The sequence below is a fragment of the Leguminivora glycinivorella genome, chromosome Z, assembly GCF_023078275.1.
Source record: "Leguminivora glycinivorella isolate SPB_JAAS2020 chromosome Z, LegGlyc_1.1, whole genome shotgun sequence".
Lineage (NCBI taxonomy): Eukaryota > Metazoa > Arthropoda > Insecta > Lepidoptera > Tortricidae > Leguminivora > Leguminivora glycinivorella.
In genome coordinates this window covers 7990762-8005023 of record NC_062998.1, presented here as the reverse complement: position 1 = coordinate 8005023, position 14262 = coordinate 7990762, and the positions used below count along the sequence as shown (strand labels likewise).

At 38.9% G+C, this 14262-nt stretch overlaps 2 protein-coding genes across 2 annotated transcripts; both read left to right on the top strand.

Annotated features, from left to right (window-relative positions):
* Positions 1-4117: 4117 nt before the first annotated feature.
* On the top strand, positions 4118-5180 carry LOC125241975. Its single transcript, XM_048150695.1, has 2 exons — positions 4118-4211; positions 4357-5180. Exons 1-2 carry the CDS (start codon positions 4166-4168, stop codon positions 5031-5033), a joined length of 723 nt encoding a protein of 240 aa, XP_048006652.1. The 5' UTR covers positions 4118-4165; the 3' UTR covers positions 5034-5180.
* Positions 5181-9015: 3835 nt separating this feature from the next.
* On the top strand, positions 9016-10316 carry LOC125240543. Its single transcript, XM_048148446.1, has 2 exons — positions 9016-9094; positions 9617-10316. The coding sequence occupies exons 1-2, from the start codon at positions 9052-9054 to the stop codon at positions 10288-10290; spliced, it is 717 nt and encodes a 238-aa protein (XP_048004403.1). The 5' UTR covers positions 9016-9051; the 3' UTR covers positions 10291-10316.
* The last annotated feature ends 3946 nt before the right edge of the window (positions 10317-14262 follow it).

The following is a 14262-nucleotide window of genomic DNA, read 5'->3' as shown; positions in this document are numbered from 1 at the left end:
ATCAAATTCAAATACTAAGGCTCCCCACAGACAGTCTTAAAAATTCATAATCTTAAAAAAAACTTGTATGCAATCTGACAGTTCAAACTGACACTGACAAGACACTGACAGATCTGAACTGTCAGATTGCATACAAGTTTTTTTTAAGATTATGAATTTTTAAGACTGTCTGTGGGGAGCCTTAGGCCGGCAACAGACAGTCTTTTTTTTTCTTTCTATCATGGCTTTTACTTCTTGCTATTTTGAGCCAGGTGGATTCTGCCAATGTCGTGGTGACTTTTGACTTTTTTTAATTTTATACGTGAGTGTTCGGTGATTTTGATTTAATTTTTGGAAGGATAGGTCGGAAACCTAGAACGAAAAATAAAACACAATGTTATGGACGACACAGACAAAACAATAGTACATTACATCAGAGGCCGGGAAAATGAGGATTTCCGGCCAAGTGGGTATATACGGTCGAGCGAGCGTGCGAGCGAGGCCGGATAGGGATACGAGGCCGGGAATCCGTTTTCACGCCGAGGCATGTATAGTGCTTTTCTCAAACATACAATGAAATAAAAAAAAATGCTCTAAAGGACAATATTTTATGAAAAAAAGTTACTTTGCAGGCCTAGGCCTAAAAAATAATATGAAATCCCTTTACAGTCCTCTCGAGTTGTTGCGCCCAAAAAGCGATACTTCCCAGCCCATTTTAAGGAACGTAAAGACAATATTTCATTGCATGTTTGAGAAAAACATATTACATGACACATATGACACTGTACCAACATTAGTGAAAAAGAGCGGGAAGCGGATGACAGTTTGTTAAAGCAAGCATAGCGGATGATTAATTTTCATAAAAGATTTGTATGCAAACTGACATTGACAGATCTGTCAGTGTCAGTTTGAACTGTCAGTTTGCATACAAATCTTTTTTTAAGATTATGAAAATTAAGACTGTCTGTTGCCGGCCTTAAATTTCATAATCTTAAAAAATCATAATCTTATAAAATCAGATCGAGTGCACGGATTCCCATACAATTTCGCAACTGTCCACACACAGTCTTATTTTTTAAGATTATGATTTTTTTCAGATTGATATGACAGATTGCGAATAATTTGAAATTTTAGGATTCCCACAGACAGTCTTAACACGTTCGCGGACGCTCAGTCACCCCTCTGGGACACCAATATTTTGTATGGGAATTTTTCGACTGCTATAGCATACCTGTCCTTAGACAGCTTATATTAGGGTTATTATGTGACGAGGAACGCTATAGCATTCGGATGCTATAGCATACCTGACAAAATACAGAGTTAAAATGTGATCTTATGTGACACCGTATGCTATAGCATACGATGCTATAGCATACCGTGACACAATACTGAGTCAAAATGTGATCTTATATGACACCGTATGCTATAGCATACGATCCATAGATGGTGATACAGCAGATTCATTCTGTAGAATCATATCAAATAAAACATTTAGTGTTTCTGGCTGCGGGGATGATGCCCACAAATAAAAGTATAAAGCTTGTTCACGAATACAGAGTTTTTTGGTACAAGAAGAATTGTCTAAATGTGTATCTCCTACAGACTCTTTTGGAGTACCTAACTTTCGTCAGAACTGTAGTCACCCGTTTCGTCATTGAGACTAGAATAATGTTTGTTCAAACCTGCTATTGTATAGGTGCTAAAGGCCTTCATTTGGTGTGATGATTTCTGGGTAGAACTTATCCACTACCTCTCACTACGCGATGATTCGCCCAGCTTTATATGCTATTTTACAAGCATCTAAACCAAGTTCAAGTAGTTAAACACCAACAAAATTCACTCAAAAAGATATAATTTAACGTAAACAGTCAGTATCAACCAGAAATAGGGTTTATTCACAATTATATGAGCAAAGCAATGACTAAGTACGAAGGAAATTACTCAAATAATAGGTGTAAACATGCTTCGGTTTTCTTAATTTATCGTAACCAAAATCACGGTGTATTATTATAAAACGGCAGTGGACATGTTTGTTAACAAAACCGCAACACAAAAATATATATAAACTGTAAAAATAATTACTTATGATTTTTTAAACAATCCGTAAAATTGCGTTTGCGTTCGAAATTTGGCCACATTTCACGGGCCAACTCCCGGTGACACTCGCGGGGCTACTGCGCAAATTTCCATACAAAGAGGTATTCTATAGCATACGCGTCACAAAAAGGTGAACTCGATCTGTAACGTCACAGCATATTTTTTAACTGCGATAAAACTATGTAATGTTGCAGTATGCATACTATGATTCTAGTGAATGGTAGAGGAAATGTTGGTGAATAATATTATACTGTGAACAAGAAGATTACTAAGCAAACAGACGCAGAAATTCAAACCAAATAACGTATTCTATAGCATACGCGTCACCAGAAGGAGTACAAAAACGTATGCTATAGAATACGCGTCCGCGAACGTGTTAAAAATTCATAATCTTAAAAAAAATTGTATGCAAATTGACACTGACACATCTGTCAGTGTCTTGTCAGTGTCAGTTTGAACTGTCAGATTGCATACACATTTTTTTTAAGATTATGAATTTTTAAGATTGTCTGTGGGAAGCCTAAGAATGTGTGTGGCAAGGCAGTCAATCTTATTTTATAAGATTATGATTTTTTAAGATTATGAAAATTAGACTGTCTGACTGTCTGACCTTAGTTTTTAAAAAAGTTGTGTCTCTGGCTATTCGCAGGTGATTCGCAGTAAAGCTTATGGCAAGTTTGCTCTATGGTGGGAATATTCGAATTTTAAATCTGAACGAGAACAGAAGGAAGTTGTTGTAAAAAAGATAATCAGGATATTTAAGATCCTCGTGGTTATTTATACGAGTTTATTTTATATTTCCGTTGTTGTGGTGTGAAGTTATTATTCATGTTCATGACAAATGAAAATGCAATGTCCTGAGTGAAAGGAGGATATGTATTAAGGTAACAGAAACAGATACTTAATATGCTTATCCTCTGCATTCAAAATAAGGTGTTTCGGTTCGGCCAATGTGGCTACAGTACCTAGTCCCATGGAGTTTGTTGCAGTTTTTTACGGTAAGTTATCAGCTCTTGGGCATAAATAAACATGGTCCTCATGATTCATTCGTTAGTTATAAGGGCGTTGCGATTGAATATAACAGTTTATATTTATTTTGGTATAAAATAAACTTATGTACCTAACACTGTGAAAACCTAATTAAATTTATTTCAAATACTTTTAGTACAGTCAGCCAAACAAAAAAGTGGTTTACCACTTTTCAACCTTATGTGTTTTCCTCACACTAACGACTATCCCACGGCGATGGGACGCGAACAGACTCACCCAAATGACCACTGCGGACCGCATCCCCTCACACTTTTCACCCAGTGGGTGTCGAAGGATATCCGCCTGATTCGATCAGCGTCGGGTTAGCAGAATCCTGCCTGAGGCGGTAGTTCCCTTGAAATGGTCCCCCATAAAAATGGTTCCATAGTTTTATTTCATGAGTAACTATCGCGGTAACCGAAGACAATATTATGGTCCCCCATTTCAAATTTAACCGTTGCTAATATACCTAGATTACCAATTACCAACACAACATAATGTTTACATAAGTTACTAACTACTAAACCTTGAGTGGAAGAAAATTTTTCATATGCAAATCATCATCCTTGCGTTACCCCTCCATTTGCCACGGCTCATGGGAGCCTGGGGTTCGCTTTGACAACTAATTCCAAGATTTGGCGTAGGCACTAGTTTTACGAAAGCGACTGCCATCTGGCCTTCAAAGACTTCAAACCCGAAGGGTAACTAATATGCCTTACTAATTGGGATAAGTCCGTTTTCCTCACGATGTTTTCCTTCACCGAAAAGCGACTGGCAAATTATCAAATGACATTTCGCACATAAATTCCGACTCAGTGGTCGAAGCCGGGGTTCGAACCCGCGATCTCCGGATAGAAAGTCCCAAGCTCTTACCGCTGGGCCATTAGCGCTTCTTAAAATCTTTGATATACCTAACTTACTATCTAAATACCTACATGCCGTTACTCTAAGCAATAATTATACTTTAATAGCCAAAGATATAAGCAGGCCCGATAATTTAACAATGCACATGCACGGTATAAGCACGAAATTATAATTATGTAAGTAATAGTGTTACAGGATGAAATCGTTATTGTTATTCGCTTACAACAATTTGTTTTTGACATGTAAGTTACATTTTTAATCATAAATCAACATTTACTTTAAAATCCTTATGAAATCTGTTGGGTAGATAACTAATGGCTCCGCGATATGAAGCGGATCCATATTATTAATAAATGGTAGAATAGTCACTTCATGTTCAAATTTCAGGCCTCTTTTTTTCTTCGGGAACTTGTTTTCGAGACAGAGAGTCCTACCCAACCATCCAAGACGTAGTCTCTTTCAAAACACCCCAGCAGACAACACAGGAAACTGAAGGGAGCGAACTTACCATAGACATCGAAAAATTGGACATACATCGAATAAAACAAGATGATACTGCGTTTCGCAATCAACTCACGCGCGGTCAAGGTGATTTATTCCTACAAGACGAAGAGATGCCTATAGACACTAGACGAGTGCAGAAATTTACTAACCTTGAAACATATGTCCAGGCTTACAAAATTCAATTCAGGACGAAAATGGCAGACGTCATGTTGCAACTTGTTTACATGGCTCGATCGAAAATACAAAGCTTTGAAAGGCAAGGATTTATCAACAAGGAATCATCCGAGTACCGTGTGGGCTTGGTCGTACGGAAAATGGACACTTACCACTATAAGGCTCGTAGGTATCTTACGATCATGGTATCGAAGCAAAACGAAGGAAAATGGAATACGGAGAGCACATCGATTCTAAATTTACATCACAAGATTGTTATGATGCACCAAGATTTCATGCACCTATTCTACGTACAAATGAGATTACATGAGAGAATTACGGTGATAGAAGGGAAACCTATACACTCTTACACTGAAACTTATCCGACAAGTACCTCCGACAAGTAGTCGATAATCCAATTTGAATTTGTAATCGTTTTTAAATCTTCGAAGACGAAGTTAAGCTGTCCAATTCATCAAACACGAATAACATTGATTTACGTACAGCCTGTAAATTTGGAGGGAACAACATATGAAATATAATTTCATGGTTCACCCGGCCTTTCTATTTTTTTTTTAATCAAATTACGTACAGATGTAAACCAAATGTTATATCAATTGAATTCTGTGACAGGCGGAAGAATGATATTACTGATTCTTATAAGCCGGCTTCACGGGCTTCAGGCTTCTACCTGTAAAGTAGCTGGAAAACTAATTCGATTCAACTATTTCATACGGATTCCAACAGCTCTCAGTTTTTTAAGCAGCTGGCCGATTTTTGAATCTCGGCCATTCGATTTCGTGAAATTCGTTCAATTATATCTCCACTACTAGCGATTTAAATTTTACTAACAGAATCGAAAACGAGTGGACATTACCACTAGTTTTAAAATTACTAGGCGTTCTTTTTCAAAAATAGCATTACGTCGTTTTCCACAGACTTTAGAACGGCGAATTTGTGCGTTCGAAATTCAAAAATCGATCCCCTGCATGGGAATCGACGCCGTGTGAGCCGTGTCAACAAAGCCTTTCTCTAAATGAAGAAAGACACCCATACCTACAAACTTTGCCAATACCTACTAGAGGTGTGCGCCGACCGGCGTGGCGTATGCCGCCGGTAATTTTTGCCACGCCGCCACCGCCGATCATTTTACCGGCATGAAATCGGCGTGAAAATAATTCCTAATTTTTGGCTTGTTCTGTGCACGTGTGCGCACGTTCATACTGTAGACGTGTGCGTCGAATTCAAAATGATCGGCTGCGGCGTTTCCCAAAAATCGGCGGCAGCGGCATGTTTCCGGCGTGGCCTTGAATTGAATGTTTTTTATATAAAAATCATACGTAAATGAATATAAACTAAAACCTTGAATAACACAATAGTACATTACGATACAAGTGCGGAAAAAGGAAGTTCGAAACGAGTGGCGATAAATTAAAACACGACTGAAGGGAGTTTTTTAAACCGACACGAGTTACGAATTTCCTTTTCACACGTGTATCATACGACGTTTTTCAGTACAAATGGGGATCTACGTTAACAAAGTTAAAATTTGGATTAAGAAATTAATATGTAAAAAAAATCAAACACTATACGGGTCTATCTATGCAGAAAGAGAAGTAAGTATAGAAGTAATAGTATACGATTTTGATAACCCCGCGTCTGCAAGGGTTTAACGTTTAAAATAATATTTTCTCAAACATGCAATGAAATATTGTCTTTACGTTCCTTAAAATGGGCTGGGAAGTATCGCTTTTTGGGCGCAACAACTCGAGAGGACTGTAAAGGGATTTCATATTATTTTTTAGGCCTAGGCCTGCAAAGTAACTTTTTTCATAAAATATTGTCCTTTAGAGCATTTTTTTTTATTTCATTGTATGTTTGAGAAAAGCACTATACATGCCTCGGCGTGAAAACGGATTCCCGGCCTCGTATCCCTATCCGGCTTCGCTCGCACGCTCGCTCGACCGTATATACCCACTTGGCCGGAAATCCTCATTTTCCCGGCCTCTGATGTTATGTACTATTGCTTCGGAGGCTGTTAAAATCGTTCACAACTTATCTTGGACTGACTTCACCGACAACGGCTCTTGTCTTTTCGCACGGACTCTATCAACTTGGTACAAATGTAGCGCGAAAAGATTTGCCTTCGTATTGTTACGGAAATGTACGAAGGTGTCATGCTATTTCAGTCAGTCTCAGTACAAGATGTAGGCACTGACATTGATGGAACGAACGTTTCCGGAAAAATACGAAGGAAACCCTTTTCGCACTTTGTTTTGTTTTTGTAATTACGTTTAGATCATTAATAAGTAAGTTGGTAGTTTAGATCTATAGATCCATGCCCTTAAACACGATTTTGTGAATGAGAAAAAGACTAGACGTAATAATTTTTAAGAAAAAAAACCGCCGCCTTTGGGGTTCTGGTGAAAGCTACTTGCGAATGTTGAATTACGTATTTCGGTTCTGACCATCACCAACAGTTCCACTGCACCAAATGTCACTATTCTGGACGTAAGTGCATGCTGTTCTTATAAAAATACCAAAGTCACTATAAACGTGCCGTTCAGATTTGAGGAGTTCGGTTCTGAACATCATCAGCACTTCCACTGCACCAAATGTCACTGTTCTGGACGTAAGTGCATGCTGTTCTTATAAAAATACCAAAGTCACTATAAGCGTGCCGTTCAGATTTGAGAAGTTCCGTTCTGACCATCATCAGGAGTTCCATTGCACCAAATGTCACTGTTCTGGACGTAAGGGCATGCTGTTCTTATAAAAAATACCAAAGTCACTATAAACGTGCCGTTCAGATTTGAAGAGTTCCGTTCTGACCATCATCAGCACTTCCACTGCACCAAATATCACTGTTCCGTACGTAAATTTATGCTGTTCCTTTAAAAATACAAAAATCACCATATGTATGCCTTTCAGATTTGAGGAGTTCCCTTGATTTCTCCAGGATCCCATTACCAGAACTGGGTTCTGAGAAAAATGTGACCAATCTGTATGCATAAACATTCAAAAAAAAATTTTTCAAAATCTGTCCAGTAACGACGGAGATATCGAGGAACAAACATTAAAAAAAAGAAAAAAAAAACAAAATAATTTTTAAGAAAAAAAAAAACCGCCTTCCTTTGGGGTTCTGGTGATAAATACTTTCAAATGTTGGATTATGTTATCAATTCGTCTGTAAGTATATTTTTTAATGTTTGTTATTCGATATCTCCGTCATTTCTGAACCAATTTTGAAATCTGGATGATTCTGAAGTACTTACAGATGAGAATGATTATCAGAACGGAACTCTAACCAGGGGCGGCTCACTCTTCATCAGCAGTTCCACTGCACCAAATGTCACTGTTCTGGACGTAAGTGCATGCTGTTCTTATAAAAATACCAAAGTCACTATAAGTGTGCCGTTCAGATTTGAGGAGTTCCGTTCTGACCATCATCAGCAATTCCACTGCACCAAATATCACTGTTCTGGACGTAAGTGCATGCTGTTCTTATAAAAATACCAAAGTCACTATAAGTGTGCCGTTCAGATTTGAGGAGTTCCATTCTGACCATCATCAGGAGTTCCACTGCACCAAATGTCACTGTTCCGTACGTAAATGCATGCTGTTCCTTTAAAAACACAAAAATCACCATATGTATGCCTTTCAGATTTGAGGAGTTCCCTCGATTTCTCCAGGATCCCATCATCAGAACTGGGTTCTGAGAAAAATGGGACCAATCTGTATGTATATAAATTCAATCAAAAAAAAAAATTCAAAATCGGTCTAGTAACGACGCAGATATCGAGGAACAAACATAAAAAAAAATAATAACTAACCACAAAATTAAAATTTTGAAAAAACCCCCGACCGCGACATAGTGGACCGATTTTCATGAAACATGGCTAAGAACACTCCCGACTAACTCAGCTTTCAAACAAAAAAAACTAAATCGAAATCGAAATCGGTTCACCCGTTCGGGAGCTACGGTGCCACAGACAGACACACACACAGACAAACAGACAGACAGACAGACAGACAGACAGACAGACAGACAGACACGTCAAACTTATAACACCCCGTCGTTTTTGCGTCGGGGGTTAAAAAATAAAAAAACATACAGACGACTTGATAACCCCTTCCTTTGAGATTTGAAAGGCGGTTAAAAAAATACAGACGAATTGAGAACCACCTTTTGAGAGATTTGAGGCGGCGCTTAAAAAAGGCAACATCGCAGTGTCGTGCCGTTTTCACACACATATTGATTTGAAAGAGACGACATTACAACGTTGCCACATTTTCATTTCGACTCTTTTTCGCCAGGTAGGTAGTAATTACCATAAAATAATAGTTAATGTTATCAGTCTTTTTTATTAGAAAATATAAAAAAAAGTATTTATGAGCTCTAGAGAGTTCTAAAAACCACGCACGATGTGCGCACTTGTTAAACTTAAAATAATATTTATTACAATATGTAAGTATAATAATAATAATCTTAGTCCTTACACCCTAGCGGACTGCCCTTGTCCGAGCTAAGGGACGCACCGCACACAAAGGTGCTTTTAACGATGCGAGAGATTTTTCTCGCATACCTACTGTATGTACACTAGAATTTATCGAATACCGCTGAGGCAACAAACTTCGTAGGTATGACAATTTTTAGAAACATTCAAACGGCGTTTTTGGTACGAGACATTTTTTAACCGACTTTCAAATTTTACCTATCAACTATCAATCGTCTGTATTTTTTTTGTTTTTTTTTCGATACATCCGATACGATTTTATATGATATCTCCCTAATTTCAAGAACGAGTTTAAAATTTTGTTGATTGGTCCCATTTTTATTAAAACCATTAAAACCTTATTTTGATGATGCTAATATTTATATATTTATAAATTCAATTCTACATTCTCATTCATGGTTCCACAGTCTCGTCAAAAGAAAAATAGTTAAAAAAATCTTCAATTTTTTTTTAATATTACGTACGTATTTCAGGTTTATTTATTCATTCATTTTGTGTGGTGGAAACGAAAAAGATGTATCCAAAAATCCAAGACTTAGTTTCTTTTTCCGAAGAAGAAAAAACAGATTTCATCAACCGGATAGCCAAAAATATTAAACCTTATTTAGACATAGAACAATTCAGAAGCAATGTAATGTTGTTTAGGCAACAGATCAGAGGTAACATGGAGGATCCAGTAGTTTTAGAAGGAGAACCGCTTTTGAATAGACGAGTGATGGTTTTTAAAAAAGACAAATTCGGTGCCTATGCCACTGCGACCGGTCTGCAGGTTCGAACTAAAATCTTAGACTGCATGTTACAGATCGTATACATGGCTAAGCACTATTTGAAACTTTTTGAAAGAAAAGAGTATGTCGATAAGACTTCAAATGCTTACCGCATCGGGGTGATCGCTAGAAAACTGCGGATGATGTACAAGAAAGCAATTAGGATTCTGGAAATCTTAAATATAAGGCAGAAGAAAGATACGTGGGTTAAGTACGAAACTACTGCGCCTGCGTTAACATTGCACCATAAGGTGGCAAAGATTCACGTCGACTTTCTTTACTTCTACGAAGTACTGAAGAGGTTACACTATAAGATTAGGCAGTTGAGTAAACTTCCTAGAGAGAAGCCGCCGCATAAGAATAGTCCACAGGTTTGGTGATGGAATATATAATTTTGGTGGTGAAATATACGCATTTTATTTTTAATATCCCCTTTGTATTAAGGAACCAGGGTCGTCCAAAAGCGTATTCTAGTAAACTAATTCTTTTTTTCTGTGATTCACAAGGAAAGGGACCCTACTGTCCCCCTCCGAGATACCTCCAAGAGGCAATCTTCAACCTCGGTCGATGGTTTCGTCTTTGGCGTATCGAAGTCAATCCGGATAAGAGCGCAGCGATCATCTTCCATCCGACTAATATCGCCCGATATCTAGGAGGGTGCAAGAGGTACGGTTATTTGACCAGCCCATTCCGTGGGTAAACGAGGTCAAATACCTAGGCGTCACTCTCGATCGTAAGCTGACTTTCCGCAACCACATCCGTAGGGTACGGAACAGAGCGCTGTTCATATTAGGAAGGCTCGGGCCGATGCTAAACAAGTTTAGTAAAATGTCACTTAGAAATAAGCTGACCCTTTACAAGACTTGTGTGCGTCATGACATATTCAAGTGTGGTGTTCTCACACGTGGGTATGCCAAGTCTCAAGCCGCTTCAGGTTATCCAAAATCGTTTCCTCCGCAGGGCGACTGGTGCCCCGTGGTACCAGACGAATCTCAGTTTGCACCGAGGTGCGGGGCTTCCCTCCCTTAGCGGTTACTTTAAGCAGACTTCGCGGCGTTATTTTGATAACGCTCCCCACCATAGCAATCCGTTAGTTAGGAAGGCTGCGGACTACGTTCCCACTCCTCCCCCCCCCCTCTGAAGTAACCCGTAACACATTTGTTAGGGGACGCTCGGTCCGTCGTCCCAGACACACAATCACGGATCCGGACGACGCAATCTCAGCGGACTTCGAAAGAAGGGCCGCTGAGCGTGCAGCGTCCGCCGCGGACACAACGCGTACACAAAGGATTGCCCGCCGGCGGGGACGCCCACCACGCGACCACATCGACACATTCAGTCCCTTATCGACCCGGTACCGCCGTGTACCGGATAGCATCACTCCGGCTACGGCCGGGCCTAGCTGAGTCTCTTACTGGAGTCTACTCAGCTGGGCTAGATAAAGAACCAGTAACAAAACTCCCATTAGTACGATTCCCTCTACACACTCAGATTAAGTTGAGACCGCTCAACTGATCTGCGCTGGGGCGCATAACTCTTTAGGAGTATTCCAGCGTAGCAAAAACATGTGCGCGGCAGAAGGGTCCTGGATTTTCCCCCGGCTACCTTCCCCACACACAGCCCGACAGCTCCTACGGACAGCCAAGGAGCCCAAGTCAGTTTTAAAAAAAAAAATCCCCCTCCGATTTGATTAATTTTTATATATGTTATAAAATAACAGCCAAGTATCTTTTTTATAGCGGCCCAAACTCATCCTTCAATGTCCCGAAAAGTGACAAAACCTTCTAATTTCACAGGGAAATTTGTTCAATCATATCTTTGTATGTTAGAGAACATGAAAAAAATAAGAGACACGTGTTCTGCGTTTTCACCTCACGCTCAAGTCTTATAAAAAAAAACCGGTCAAGTGCGAGTCGTACTCGCTCACCGAGGGTTCCGTACAAACTTTCAATAGTTGAATCATCAAAATGTTATTCATAGAACTTAACTAAGACTCAATTTCCCACATAACAAGTAATATTTTAATATAAAATTTTATTGTTAGACAAAATTCAAATAAAATCAACACTATTCGACTTCAATAGTTACGACTTACGACATGTCGCAAGGACGCTCCTAAACCGACCTCATTATATCAGGAAAAACGCTATGTATGAAATGAGCGTTCAACGTACAGCGACATTTATCGGCAAATTGAGTAAACTAATGTGCGCGAGCTAGTATGGAAGATGATTTTTATGGAATAATTGATTATTGCGTGAACCGATTTTAACCATTTTGCCTCTATTTGAAAGCAGATAATTTTATTGTTATTAACCGCCGCCTCAAATCTATCAAAAGAAGGTGGTTCTCTATTCGTCTGTTTTTTTTTTAATGTTTGTTCCTCGATATCTCCGTCGTTACTGGACCGATTTTGAAAAATTTTTTTTTGATTGAATGTATATGCATACAGATTGGTCCCATTTTTCTCAGAACCCAGTTCTGATGATGGGATCCTGGAGAAATCGAGGGAACTCCTCAAATCTGAAAGGTATACATATGGCGATTTTTGTGTTTTTAAAGGAACAGCATGCATTTACTTACGGACAGTGGCGGAGCGTCGATACAACTCGATTCCCAACGGGTTCCCTAAAATTCTCTAGTATCTGTAGAAGTCCATACAAAACAGATGCCAAAAACCCCTCCGGCTTTACCATCGAAAATTTTCACGCCCCGCCACTTGTGTTTTTATAAGAACAGCATGCATTTACATACGAAACAGTGACATTTGGTGCAGTGGAACTGCTGATGATGGTCAGAACGGAACTCAAATCTAAACGGCACGCTTATAGTGACTTTGGTATTTTTATAAGAACAGCGTGCACTTACGTCCAGAACAGTGACATTTGGTGCAGTGGAACTCCTGATGATGGTCAGAACGGAACTCCTCAAATCTGAACGGCACGCTTATAGTGAAATTTGGTATTTTTATAAGAACAGCATGCACTTACGTCCAAAATAGTGACATTTGGTGCAGTGGAACTGCAGATGATGGTCAGAACCGAACTTGTCAAATCTAAACGGCACACTTATAGTGACTTTGGTAACATAATCCAACATTCGCAAGTAGCTTTCACCAGAACCCCAAAGGCGGCGGTATTTTTTCTTAAAAATTATTTTGTTAAAAAACACAGGTACGAGTACAATAAACACCCGCAAGGGTGTTGAAATTGAAAATGTAAATCTGAAAGGTTTTTTTTATAAATAAAAAAAAAGTTTTCAACATACGTGTACGATTTTATTTTTCCTGTAATATTCATTATAATAGCCATGTTTGGTGAAAATTTCGTAAATTTATGTTGGTAAACTTCGGAGATAAGGGGGGGGGGACGGCATTTTTTTACATTTCCCTTCATAATTCTTTTTTTTTCTACAACAAAAAAAATATAAAAAATTGTTTTGATATGTATAATTTGAGCTCTTTCTAACGATACCCCACTTGACCTAGTTACTTGACATTATAATTTGCCCCCTTTCATATTGGCCATTTTACATGTATAGTTAATATTAATAAATAAAAAAATAGATTTTGTAGAGGTTAACAATGTTCATGATGCCCTCTGAACTTATACTCGGGACCACCGCCTGCTGCGCCTAACACCCGACACCCGACGCAGTTGCGTGGCTGAGCTCACTGAATGTTGACATTTAGTTTAAATTGTATTTTAATGTGTATTCTCTGACATTCATATAACTGCCTGATTTTTGTGTATGCCATACGATTAAATAAATAAACAATGTTCATAACTATTCCAAATTTCAAGCCGATAGCATAAGTAGTACTCGAGATATTTAGAAATGTGACAGACGGACAGAGTCGCACCATAAGGGTTCCTTTTGTACCTTTTTGGTACGGAATTAGTTGTCAAGGCGGACCCCAGGCTCCCATGAGCCTGATGAGCCGTGGCAAATGCCGGGATAACGCAAGGAGGATGATGATGGTGATGATGATGAACATTTCTATTGAGGACGAGGAGAAGACCTTTCTTTCACTTGCAACATTTAGGGTCGGTTGCATCAAATCGTCTGTCACCGCTAAAGTGTTCGATAAATTTTTATAGTATGGGAGATGGGAGGTTCCATAGATGCCTGCTGCGTGACGATGGTGTGTCTGTCAAATGTGTTTGATGCAACCGGCCCTAAGGTTCCCTCTGTACTGAAAACACAAGAGCCACGAAGGTATACTATTTTTGAATAACAATATAATATTAGTTTCATACAATCTAATTTCGGTTCCGGTATTTAAAATACTTCATTTAGGCAACCCATTAAAATAGCTTTAAACATAGCAATGAAGTAATATTATGAGAAAC

Bases quoted from the DNA above. Each gene is read 5' to 3' on its own strand.
- LOC125241975 (XM_048150695.1), top strand. From the start codon at position 4,166: ATGAAATCGTTATTGTTATTCGCTTACAACAATTTGTTTTTGACAT. The intron at 4,212-4,356 runs GTAAGTTACATT...TTCAAATTTCAG, and splicing joins CAACAATTTGTTTTTGACAT to GCCTCTTTTTTTCTTCGGGA.
- LOC125240543 (XM_048148446.1), top strand. From the start codon at position 9,052: ATGTGCGCACTTGTTAAACTTAAAATAATATTTATTACAATAT. The intron at 9,095-9,616 runs GTAAGTATAATA...TACGTATTTCAG, and splicing joins AATAATATTTATTACAATAT to GTTTATTTATTCATTCATTT.